The sequence below is a fragment of the Polychytrium aggregatum genome, assembly GCF_025602895.1.
Source record: "Polychytrium aggregatum strain JEL109 chromosome Unknown BJ171scaffold_50, whole genome shotgun sequence".
Taxonomy (NCBI): Eukaryota; Fungi; Chytridiomycota; class Chytridiomycetes; order Polychytriales; genus Polychytrium; species Polychytrium aggregatum.
In genome coordinates this window covers 129,678-140,663 of record NW_026516252.1, presented here as the reverse complement: position 1 = coordinate 140,663, position 10,986 = coordinate 129,678, and the positions used below count along the sequence as shown (strand labels likewise).

Genomic DNA, 10,986 nt, shown 5'->3' with positions numbered 1-10,986 from the left:
CCGAGGGCTGGATGCATAGCCCTTGCCCTGCCGCCATGACGCATTGCCAAAGGCGATCACCACATCGGTCCGTATCGGGGCGTGCTTCAGGACGGCCTTGCACATCCTGTCGACGGCCACTTGGCGTCTCCTGTGGCCCGTGAAGCGATGGTGACGGGCCTTCTTGCCAAGGTGGAAGTCGAGCTGCACTCGCAGCTCCGGTCGCAGGACATGGGTGAGATGGACCTTGAAGGCTTCCGAGGACGACACCTTGGGCGAGGGGGTGGTCGACATCCAGGTCTCGATGCTGAGTCGATACTTCATGATATTGTGCCAGTCGGTGTTGGACCTGTGGCCACACATGTGCTGGTAGTGGCCATTGGAGAATGAGACCACCTCGTCTTGGTGGCCCGGTGCTTGGATGACCGCCGTGAAGATGGAGCCGACTCCAGGATCGATGCCAATCCAAGTGGTGCGATCGGGGTCTGGGTCGCCGATGTGGGTCTGGGTACGCTGCTCGGCAGTCGGAGGAGGCTCGATGGTCTCGGTGTGATCGGTTCGACGCACAAACTTGACGAGACCGATGGTGCATCCAATGCCATCGGTGCTGATCTCGTAGTTGAACAGCTTCTTGTTCACGTCCCGCTCTTGGAAGAGGGAACTACGCAGCTTGAAGCAACTGCGCCAGAGACGATCCTGGTTGTTGACACCGTCATCACCTTCTTCCTTGAGCTTGTCCCGTGTGAATCCAAGACGATGTTCGGTGTCAAGGAGTTGCCAGAGAGTGACGGTGTCAATCTTGACATACTTGGCCGTGGCAGTGCATAGAGGAACTATCGTGCACACGGCCGGAGGAGTGTCGAGAGCGAGCTGCTTGAGTGCCCAGTTGATCCTGGCGGCCAGCTTGTTGATCTTGGACTTGGTGGTGCCGAGTTCAGACTTGGCCGTGGTGAACCTCTTGTCGTCGGAGGGAATGCCTCGGGCAGTGAGCTTGTCCAGCTTGGCCTGGCGCTGCAGCTCGGTGACTCGGAGGGCGGACATGTCACAGTCGATCCACTTGTGGACATTGTCGACCATCTTGTCTCGGGCGAGGATTCTCACATGGTGTGAGAGGCGATGGAGAGCCCGGAAGCGGTCCTGGTCGTTGCTGTACCGAAACTCGTCCAGGATATGGCCAAACTCGGGATAGAGGAACTCGAGATCGGCCTTGGGTGGTGTCTGCCCTGGTTTCTCGAAGAGCTCGAGACAGGCCTCGATGGCTTCGTGCTTATGCTTGTTGGCTGGGAAGACGGCAGCACAGAAGCGGCGAAGGAGTCGCCAGTAGGCCAGATTGAGGTGTGTCGTGCAGTTGGTGGCATAGGCATTGACAGCCAGGGTGAGAAGCTGACTGTGAGCACCATCAGGCAGACGAGGGGCCGGAGGCAGGTCTGCGTGCCGAGTGGACTGGTAGTCGCGAAAGGAAGCGACCAGATGCTCGTTGTATTTCTCATTGTCCCCGGTCGGGGAGAGGGCACCAGCCTGGACGATCGTGAAGCATTGGCGGATGAAAGCAGGGGTGGACTTGGAGATGACGGGGACGGGAAGATCCTGCTCGATGCACCGGAGGATGTGCAGGTTGAGCAGCCTGGATGCCTCGAACTGGATCTGTGTCATGGCCTCGACGGTGGCCTGGATCTTGTCGCGGAGAGCGGGATTGAGACAACAGCCATCCATCGTCTGCTTGAAGCAGCTGAACTGAGGGGCGGATGACCTTCCATCCACGAGTGGGACGACAGAACTCTTGAGAGGCCGGTATTTTGGACATTTGCTGGTGTTGCAACGTTCGTGATCGGTGCCATCGCACTGGCGACATCGCTTGCCGGTACTCGAGGAAGTAGATGGACCAGGCTCGGTGGGATCGACATCCATTGGATCTGCAGAAGCAGTGGTGGTGAGCGACGGAGCAACAGACGACCAAGCATGCGTGGGGTCAGAATACGAACCAGAGACCGGCTCCGACTGTGACTTGGCTTTCTTGGGCCTGGGTGGCCGAGGCTGGCCATCACCGGTACCCTTGCGCTTCGGAGGCATGGGGGCAGAGGATGGTGAATGCCTGCCAGTGGTACTGGTCAGAACAGAGACTTTCTTTATCGTACAATAGCGCGATGATCCGATCAAGGCGAGATGATGGAAGAAAGCAGCAGGACGAAGGTGTGGCATTTATACCCGAGAGCAGGAACCCGTCTGCGCGGGCTGGTTGGGGAAGCGACCCTGTTCAAAATCGCCGAGAGGTTCAAGCCAGGGATTTGGGCGTGAAAATGGCGGCTTGATTGGAGGGAACTCAACCCCAGAAGCGCATCGCTCGCTCAATCAGCCGTGGGAAGACATCTGGAAGCACCCTCCGAACGGCAGACTCGAACAGGGTCACCATCCCGACCCTGAACCCCTCGGATGCATTCAGCGCTGCTGCCTTCCTGTACTGATGCTTCACAATCCCAAAGAAGTTCTCGATGGGATTGAAGTCGAGTGAGGCAGGTGGGGTGAAGATCACTGACCATCCTCGGCGCTCGATGCAGTCCAGGACAGTCCTCGTTTTGTGCATGCTGATATTGTCCATCACAATCACAGAGTCGTCTGGGAAGCTCGCTCGCTCAAAGAACTCGACCATCGAGTGTGTCTTGAATGATGTGGGGATGTACGTGCGATGCAGCCGAGACGGACTTGTGTTTCATGTGATTGCGCTGGCGAAGCGGAGCACCCTTCGGTGAGTATCCGTAGAGAGGGAAAATGGATTTCCTGATCCCTGTCTCGTCGACAAAAACGAGCCGCCGTGGGTCGATGGAGCGGACCTGGTCCCTGAACTGTGCCACTCGCTCATCCAGTCGCTTGGACTTGTTGAGGTGTGTTGCCCTCTTGTGAGAGAGACCTGCTCGCTGTAGGGCAGTGTGGCAGAGTGAGAGTGATACTTTCCTCTGGAGGATGGACTCGAGCTTGCATCGCAACACAGGACCAGTCTGGAACGGGTCCTGTTCAATCAGGGTGCGAATGACTGGACATGCCTGCTCGAAGAAAGTGGATCTGCGAGCTGGGACCCGGGATGGGTCATCCAGCTTGCATCCTCGGTGCCATCGATGGATGGTGCTCTTGGACACACTGAAGATGGAGGCGACCTTACGCAGGCTATGGATGAGGGCGTAGCATCGCAATGCGGCGGTGCGAAAGTCGGATGTGTGGCGAATGGTCATGGCCAGCGCGCGATAACATTGGGTAACAAAATATTCGATGAATGGTCAAAAACCCGGGTGTCCCGTTTTTTATTGGATTGCCTGTAAATGCGGTTTTTGGGAACAAAGACCCAGGGTATATGACATTTGCTTTCTCCACAGCGCTGTCCAAAGACAGGAGCGCAATCTCATGGTCTGCCCACCGGGGCCTACAGATCACTGCGACGAACGCTCAGGAACACACTGCCCCGTTTCGCTCTGAAGAAGCTGTATTGCCTGTGGATCCACATCCAGCTCTATGGGCACAACAGAGACCAGAGTCTGTGCGGATGAAAGGGAGGGTGCGATCTTGCAAGATGTGTGCTTGTGGAAGGTATCAGAAGTGAGGAAACAAAGTGATGGTGTCGACAAAGACTGGAGCAAAGCTGGGGTATGGACACCAATGGTGCCTCGATGACATGATAACATACATGGTGTCATGAAAAACACCCGATCTGGTATGCGAAGATCCAATGAAAGAAATGACAACAAAGGCCAAAGCGACATTGGCAGTCGATTCGCCAGGGTTTTGTGAAGCGTCGCTCCTGCTATGAGGAGCCATGATGGCGACCAGAGTGCTGCGGGCCTCCGTTAGCCGGTACCGATGAGCATGCTGGCCGCCGAGTCTGGGAATTGAGCGGGTGATTCAAGCCGATAACTGACCCCAGGACTCACGGCCGTGCGATAGGCGGTGCGCTGCTCATAGAAGCAAGGCCGGAGCCGAGGTCCTTGCCGTCAAATTAGTTGATTAAGGGGGTGGGATGGGGAGTCGACGCCCGGGCGAAATCGGATTCCGCGGCTAGCCCGGCTCGGTTTTGCCTCGGAGGATCAGCCAGAGAATGACCATGCGTCTGTGTGTCCTGTTCATGTGACTGACGACGTTCATCAGCATATGGCCCAGCTTGGATCGGTACAGCCGGATGGCCAGGAGGCGCATGTTGCGGTCGTGAGGGCTTTCGTCCTCGAACGAGAGTGTGGGATGGTCACTTTGATCAGCATCTTGTGTTTCAAGATGCGCCGAGCGAAGGGCGCTGAGCTTTGCGGGTGTATCGACCCCCGAAGCGCTCGGGGCATTCGGGAGGCTGTCGTTGGATACCGACGCTCTGGTGAGGGTGTTGATGGCGCTCGGTGATTCTGAGCTGGAGGGCTGGCCTGTGGGAAGGCACTCTGGAGGCATACCAAGGGGGTGCGGATCGATCTGTGAGGTTTCTTCCTTGGGGCACTTGGCGGTCTTGTTGGAGGACCAAAAGCTCTCCGGGATGTATCGCTGGAAGAGGCCGCTGTTGATGATGGTGTTGTATGCGGTGCGGAGCTCAACCGGATCAACCTCGGAGGGGGCCCGGGAGACCCGGATCAGGTCCACGGCCTTGAGAAAGTTGATCCTGAGCGACTTTTCGATCTCGAACTCGACAACACGCTCCTCGTATGTCAAGAGGGGGGCTTCAGCATCGGTGTCGGTGACGAGGCGTTCGTACATGGTTACTTTGCGGGGGGGGAAGCAAGTGTGCGGGCTACTGGGAGTAGCAGTGGAGATGGTGAGGTGAGCAGTGGAGATGGTGAGGTGAGCAGTGGAGATGGTGAGGTGAGTAGTGCAGACTTTTGGCGTGGCAGAGAAGGAAGGCTCTGGAGGTTCTCGGGTTGTTGGCTTTATTCTGGTGTAGTTTTGGAGAAGAGACTTGGGTATGTTGGCGAAAAGGGATGGGGCGGAATGAGGCGTGACGCTTTATAGGGTGCAAGCCCGGCCGCGATCAGCAGCGACCTGCAGCCACGACACAAGGCACAATCTGCGGATCCAAAGGAAAATGGTGGCGGCAATATGCTGAGCCCCCACGAGGCCGCCAGGAGCAGGAGACACGGGGAAGAGGGCACATGGCGGCTGTGGGGGACGTCAACAGTATAGCGGGTGAGCAATATTGATTGCCGTGAGCAGCCGGGGCTGGTCGGCTGAGCCGATCAGGCCTTGCTCGGAGACACAACCACACGGGTGGGATTGCGCGATGCATCCATGTTGGGTCAACAAACATCGACGGGGCCGGTCCTGTGACAAGGGGCAGAAAGGCCTGGTCCCTGCATTTCCGATGGGTGGGCGATACCCGAGCCGGCGTGTTGTGAATGGCATTGTTGTAAACCGACAGGGACGAAGATGGGCATCGACAGGGTATCGCCGCTGGATATGAATAGCAACAGAGCAGTGCCAGCCATGAACGCCGACGCGGATGCGGACCATGAACTGGCCCCGATGCGGCCCGATGGCCCATCGAGTCCATCAGAGCCCGGGGAACATGGCCGGCCAATGCGGGGACGCATCCAGGGCACCGGCCCTGTGATCAGGCCACAGCCGATCCCGGCCGATCCCGGCTGATCCCGGCTGATCCCGCGCTGCGGTGGCGTTCCAGACGATTCTGCGAGCAGAGAGGTGACTCATGTGGGTGCGTTGGCAGATCGACGGGGCGATCAAATGCCCGGGTCAGCTGCAGTGACCGACTGCCACGATCAACTGCCACGATCAACTGCCACGATGAGGGCCGAGAAGGCAAAGGAATGCACCCCCCGCCGCCAGACACAGCCACAAAGGCCGCTCCTTCGCCCAGCCCCGCATCTCCGAGACATGCTCTGTCCAATCTCGCCATGTCCATGGTCGACGTCCAGCCTCTCAACATCCAAGGCCTGCTGGGAGCCGCCCAGTTGGATCGCTCGGTCACCAGCGAGGCCCACACAAAGTGCACCCAGTGGAAGGGCGAGATTGCTCACAGCGGTATGGCTGGCGGCTTCGTTTGGGGCATCATCTGTGATCGCATCGTCGTCTGTGATCGCATCACCATCCATTGACATCCATCCAATGCCCTCTGATCCACAACACACTCCTGTGCAGACTTCCGGGTGGGCAAACTCATGAAGGCTTTGAAGGAGTCGGGATGTCCCTTCACCCAGCAGCACCTGGTTTGCACCGTCTGTCCCCCTGGCAGCGCTGGAGGATTCCATCCAGAACACGGGGTAAGCGATCATCCATCCATCCATCCATCCCGCTCCCTCCCCAAGAAGCGAACAAGAGCACGAGCCATAAGCGAGCTGCTCGGCCCTATCTTGCATCAAGTGGATCGCCAAACTGCATGCGTCTCATTCAGCGCCCTTTCCGCTCACGCTGAACTGCTCGTCTATTCTTCCGTGTGGCTTTCGCTACCTATCCTTGCGGATGCCTTGCCCTCCCTCTCTTCTCGATACGACTCTACCCTCCAAGATCATCCTGTGCGAAAACACATTCAAGGAGAAGAGCCATATGGCCGAGACCCTTGCCCACGAACTCGTCCATGCCTTTGACTATTGCCGGGTCCGCTGTGACTGGAACAATGTCCGGCATCATGCCTGTACCGAAATACGGGCGGCATTGTTGAGTGGCGATTGCTCCGTCGCCCGCGAGCTCAAGCGAGGCAACTTCAACATCCAGGGGCAGATGGAGGTAGGTCCGTCTTTTCGATCTTCTCTGTCGACCCATTGATGTGGCTCCCTCCTTCTTGCTCTCGCTCTCCGCATCTCCCACTCGCCATCCCGTCGAGACCACAGAGTCTGAGCTCACCGCCGCTGCGGCTCTGCTTTGGGGCTTCCCGTCTGCCCAACCCAGAAATGCATCAAGCGGCGAGCAGCTCTGGCAATCTCGATCAATCCCAACCTTCCTGCAGGCTCGGCCGCCAAAGTCATCGACGAGGTCTATGCGACCTGCGTCAACGATACTGCCCCGTTCAGCCCTTCGGATATCGATACGCATATGCTCTGACACCGCAACCGCAACCACAACCGCAGGCAATTCAGCCGGGCAGGCAAAGGGCGGCTGTTGCTGTTGCTGTTGCTGTTGCTGTTGCTGTTGCTGTTGCTCGCGGATGCACTCACATTGCGTGCCAACATCCAGATCCAAAGATCCGTTGGCCCGTTATCTCGACGCAGCGAGCGGAACCCCGGGCAAACACAACAGACTGTGGATCAAGATGCATGCGGCACCGAGTGCAGCGGTGCAGAAACCAGGAGCAGCGGATGGTCGTTGCAAATGATGAAAGTGCTTGTATTCGAGATCAAGAAAGGACTGGGTGTCGTGTCATATTTCGATTGGGACGAGTTATACTCCAGAATAAGGTCATCTACCTCAAAAACATGGTCTCCCCTGTGATTTACACCAGAGACCTCTGGCGCCGCATCAGTGTCCCCGCTTTTCTCCTCCCCAGTCGTCGGCGCCCCTCTGTCGCTCATGGTCTCCCTTCTTCTCGGATGGTCTTCCGTCGACGGCGCCCCTGTCAGAGCCCGGGACGTTTCGTCGTCGGTTGACAAAGAAAGTGGGGCACTGGCCGTTGGAGGTTTGTTCATCCACAATCTTCAGCTGGTTGCTTCGCAGCGTGTCGAGTCCAGGAATCGTCTCCCACCGGATCGGCTCGGGCGACGGATCGCTGTCGAACGAGGACTCGAATAACGGCTCACGGGCAGCTTGTGCGTCGAGTCGCAGCTTTTGCAGCGTGCATCGATGGAGCGGACTGTGGTGGTAGTCCTTTTGCCTGCTATCGACGATGGCTTGTCTCAGGACCCGGCACAGCTCGAGTTTGGACATGGGCTCGAGGCCAATCTTGCTCATGGCCAGGGACCAGTTGTTGACCGTGTAGATCTCCTGGACTTCTCGCTGCAGATCGGCGAGAATCGCTGGGCGCGGGTATCCGTACCGGCTCATGTAGATTTCGTTGCGCTCCTGGAGATTCTGGGCATTCTCCAGCCGGGATATCACCCGGATCAGATAGGCATGGAACATGAGCATCCGGAGCGAGGTGATGGCGCTCTCGAAGGTCTCGAGGAGCCGGAACTCGGATACTTGGTCGTCGCTCTCGAGATACGCCAGATAGGGTTTGTTGCCGTGCTTGGGATCCAACATCCACACCACCGATCGGCACAATGTCTCGAGAAAGACGGGCTCGATAACAGCTCTCCACTGGTCCTCGGGCTGGTCGCAGATGCTGAGGTAGGCATAGAACTCTCCGAGGTTGGGGACGAACGACTTGTCGCGCGCCGAGGGGTCCTGCAAAAAGGACGAGATGGTGTTGTTCACCCATTCGAGGATGCCGGGGTACTCGAGTGTCAGCCGGGTGAACGAGTGAAGCATGAGAAAGTAGCCGATCAGGGCTACAATGGCGATGGACAAAGCCGAGGATCGAAGATCGGAGAGGTACGCAAAGGCAATGGCGTTAGCGGCAATCGCATGGTCAACCAAATACCCTCCCCCAGTCGCTGAAAGATGCGCCGCCAAGAAACGTCATGAAGCCACCGGTGCGGATGTCCGATCGCAACGGAATGATCCAAATCGAGCATCCAGAGTGGTCCGCAAACAAGCCTACCTTTCTCTGAGGCATGCATCATTGACTTTGTCCTGGCGACTTGGCCGGGGGCGAGATGATCTGTCGTAGCCCCAGCGTCTTCAGCAAGCAGTGTCGACTCGGAGCTTGAGCGGGCTGGTGGCTCATGGAAGCCAGGCGGGTGCGCCGGACTGGTCTCTTTCATGAATCGCACCACCAAGCCGTTCATCAGCAACGGAAGCACCTGAACCACAAGCAAGGGATCAAAGCTGCGACGTCGCCGCGACTCGCCGCTGTGAGTAAAGGCGGCGGTAAACTCCTGTAGCACGCCCAGCGATCGTCGAAAGTGGTACTCGGTCAGCACCAGCGGCAAGAAATGCGTGAAGCGCTCGTTCCATGAGCTGGTGCGGATTCGATGGGGCGGCGAAAAGGCCTCGTACGAGAGAAGATCGAACTCGACGGGACGCACGGAGGGGCTGTTCTTGTAGTATCCCCTGACGCCGATGCCGAGGACAACGCTGTTGGTCTCGCGCAGCGGGGTCCGCAGGAAGAAGCAACGCAGCTGCCGCTTGATCAGGAGGTGGTGAGCATTGGCAATGTCGCTGAAGGGCTTGTATGCCTGCATCAGATGCTGCATGCTTTGGTCCGAGAGCCAGTCCGCTATCTGCAGCCAGATCTCGGGCTTGGTATTGATGCGAGCGAGGACCTTCCGCAGCCTTGCCCTGTCCTGCGGGAGGCTTGGGGTGCTCTCGACCAGGGGCTCGGTTACCTCCGAGGTCGAGCATACGGATTGCATCGCTCCGTCGTTGTATCCACACTTGGTGCACGAGAATTGGACAAGAATTGCACGGCACTCCTCGAACAGGATCTGCTCCGGGGTCATGGAGGCCGATTGCCACTTGAATCCCCTCCGTGGTCGAACCACCTGGGTGATGCGGCCGCTGGTTTGCTCAACTGCGAGGAGCAGCGGCGGCGATTGATGGCAGGGTGGCCGAGGGATGGCGAAATGTGGATGGAGGCGAGAGAGGCGGATTGTGAGATATGGCTGCAAAAGTTGCGACAGATAAAGCCCAGACTCCCCTTCCTAGCAATGACAAGCTGACGGGTGGTCGATACTGGACAAGTATGCATCGGGCATACGGAGACAGTCAACCGGATCTTACCATTCCGGCTCATGAAGAAGCTGAGCAGCTGGAGAAATACGCTCTGCAGACTGTACATTGGACACCACCTGTTTGCAGCAAAAGGCGAGTCAGATACCCAGACCACAAGGGCCACTGAGACCGTCCGCAGATTATCGATGTCGCCGAAAGGATACGCCATTGGCTCCAACGACATCGCGACGATGAATCGGACGAGGGCGGGACTGCAGAGCAGCAGGACAGCAGGACAGCAGGGCAGCAGGACAGCAAGGCAGCAGGGCAGCAGGACAGCAGGACAGCAGGAGCTGGCTCCACCCCCGACACAAGCCCACGCCCAGCGTTTCGGGCGACATGGGATCGTTTCAGCACTGCAGCAGCTGCATGGGATCGCCTTACCCGCCTCGGTACTCTGGGTTGCTCTCGGCATCGGGATCGGTCGGGAGCAGAATGTCGCAGCATAGCTTGCCATCGACGACGTTTGGGTGCGGAATGGGGGACGAGATTTTAATGATGGGCGGAGACTTTGGATAGGACTCGGGAATGGTGACTGAGAAATGGAGCCGGAGCTATGGTAGAGCGGGGATTGAGCGAAAGTAGGTGTTAACATAGGAAGATCGATTGGACAGACGACGGTGGCTTCTTCGCCATCGTGCTTGATGTCAAATGGGCGCCGACAGAGAGAGTAGCGGTAGGCCCTGGCAAAAGGGAGCGAAAGAGGGTGGACTGGCGAGGGAGCGGTGCCAGAACGCATACAGGCGGAGTGTTCTGACCGAATCCATGTCGAAACCACAACGTACCCCATGGAATGGTCCTTCGGTTGGCGAGAGAGTCAGGCACATGGAGGAAAAGTCCTGGTCATCAAAGTGGGCAGCAATGCCCACGATCGGCTCATCGGTGAGCACCTTGATTTCCAGAGGGAGTCTCCGGGCGCGCGAATCAGCCATGTCGAAGAGGACGGATACGCCAACGGGAATCGTAGAGGAACGGCACTATGGCAGCGGACGACTAGGATCGTGCTGGTTGAGAGCAGGGACTCTGGTGTGGACCTTGGAGCGTTGCAAGGTGACAGGTAGCTGGCGCTTGGAAGGGAGGGGTGGTGGGACGGTTAAATGATCAAAGCCAAGTCCGGGCCAGGTCGAGGTGTTCCAGGTGGAGGCGAGACAATGAAGCCGAAAGGCAGTGCTCCCAGCAGCGGCCGATGGAATGGTTCGGAACGTCGGTGGAATGGCCAGGAACAGCCGGCGTGGCCAAGTCTGATACAAGCGAGCGGGACAGCAGCACGGCTTGCGTTCTGCTGCG

At 58.0% G+C, this 10,986-nt stretch overlaps 3 protein-coding genes across 3 annotated transcripts; 1 reads left to right on the top strand and 2 right to left on the bottom strand.

Annotated features, from left to right (window-relative positions):
- Positions 1–4,020: 4,020 nt before the first annotated feature.
- On the bottom strand, positions 4,021–4,698 carry BJ171DRAFT_478359 (uncharacterized protein; the record flags this gene model as incomplete). Its single annotated transcript, XM_053108906.1, has 1 exon — positions 4,021–4,698. One exon carries the CDS (start codon positions 4,696–4,698, stop codon positions 4,021–4,023), a length of 678 nt encoding a protein of 225 aa, XP_052962780.1.
- A 586-nt stretch (positions 4,699–5,284) lies between these two features.
- Positions 5,285–7,070, top strand: BJ171DRAFT_522725 (peptidase M76 family-domain-containing protein). The gene is made up of 4 exons (XM_053112511.1): positions 5,285–5,976; positions 6,094–6,215; positions 6,460–6,678; positions 6,841–7,070. Exons 1-4 carry the CDS (start codon positions 5,763–5,765, stop codon positions 6,991–6,993), a joined length of 708 nt encoding a protein of 235 aa, XP_052962779.1. The 5' UTR covers positions 5,285–5,762; the 3' UTR covers positions 6,994–7,070.
- Positions 7,071–7,195: 125 nt separating this feature from the next.
- BJ171DRAFT_240253 (uncharacterized protein) lies at positions 7,196–10,711 on the bottom strand. The gene is made up of 5 exons (XM_053106629.1): positions 10,485–10,711; positions 10,084–10,253; positions 9,709–9,776; positions 8,588–9,499; positions 7,196–8,375 (listed from the first exon to the last, which is right to left on the bottom strand). The coding sequence occupies exons 1-5, from the start codon at positions 10,629–10,631 to the stop codon at positions 7,408–7,410; spliced, it is 2,265 nt and encodes a 754-aa protein (XP_052962778.1). The 5' UTR covers positions 10,632–10,711; the 3' UTR covers positions 7,196–7,407.
- Between the last annotated feature and the right edge of the window lie 275 nt (positions 10,712–10,986).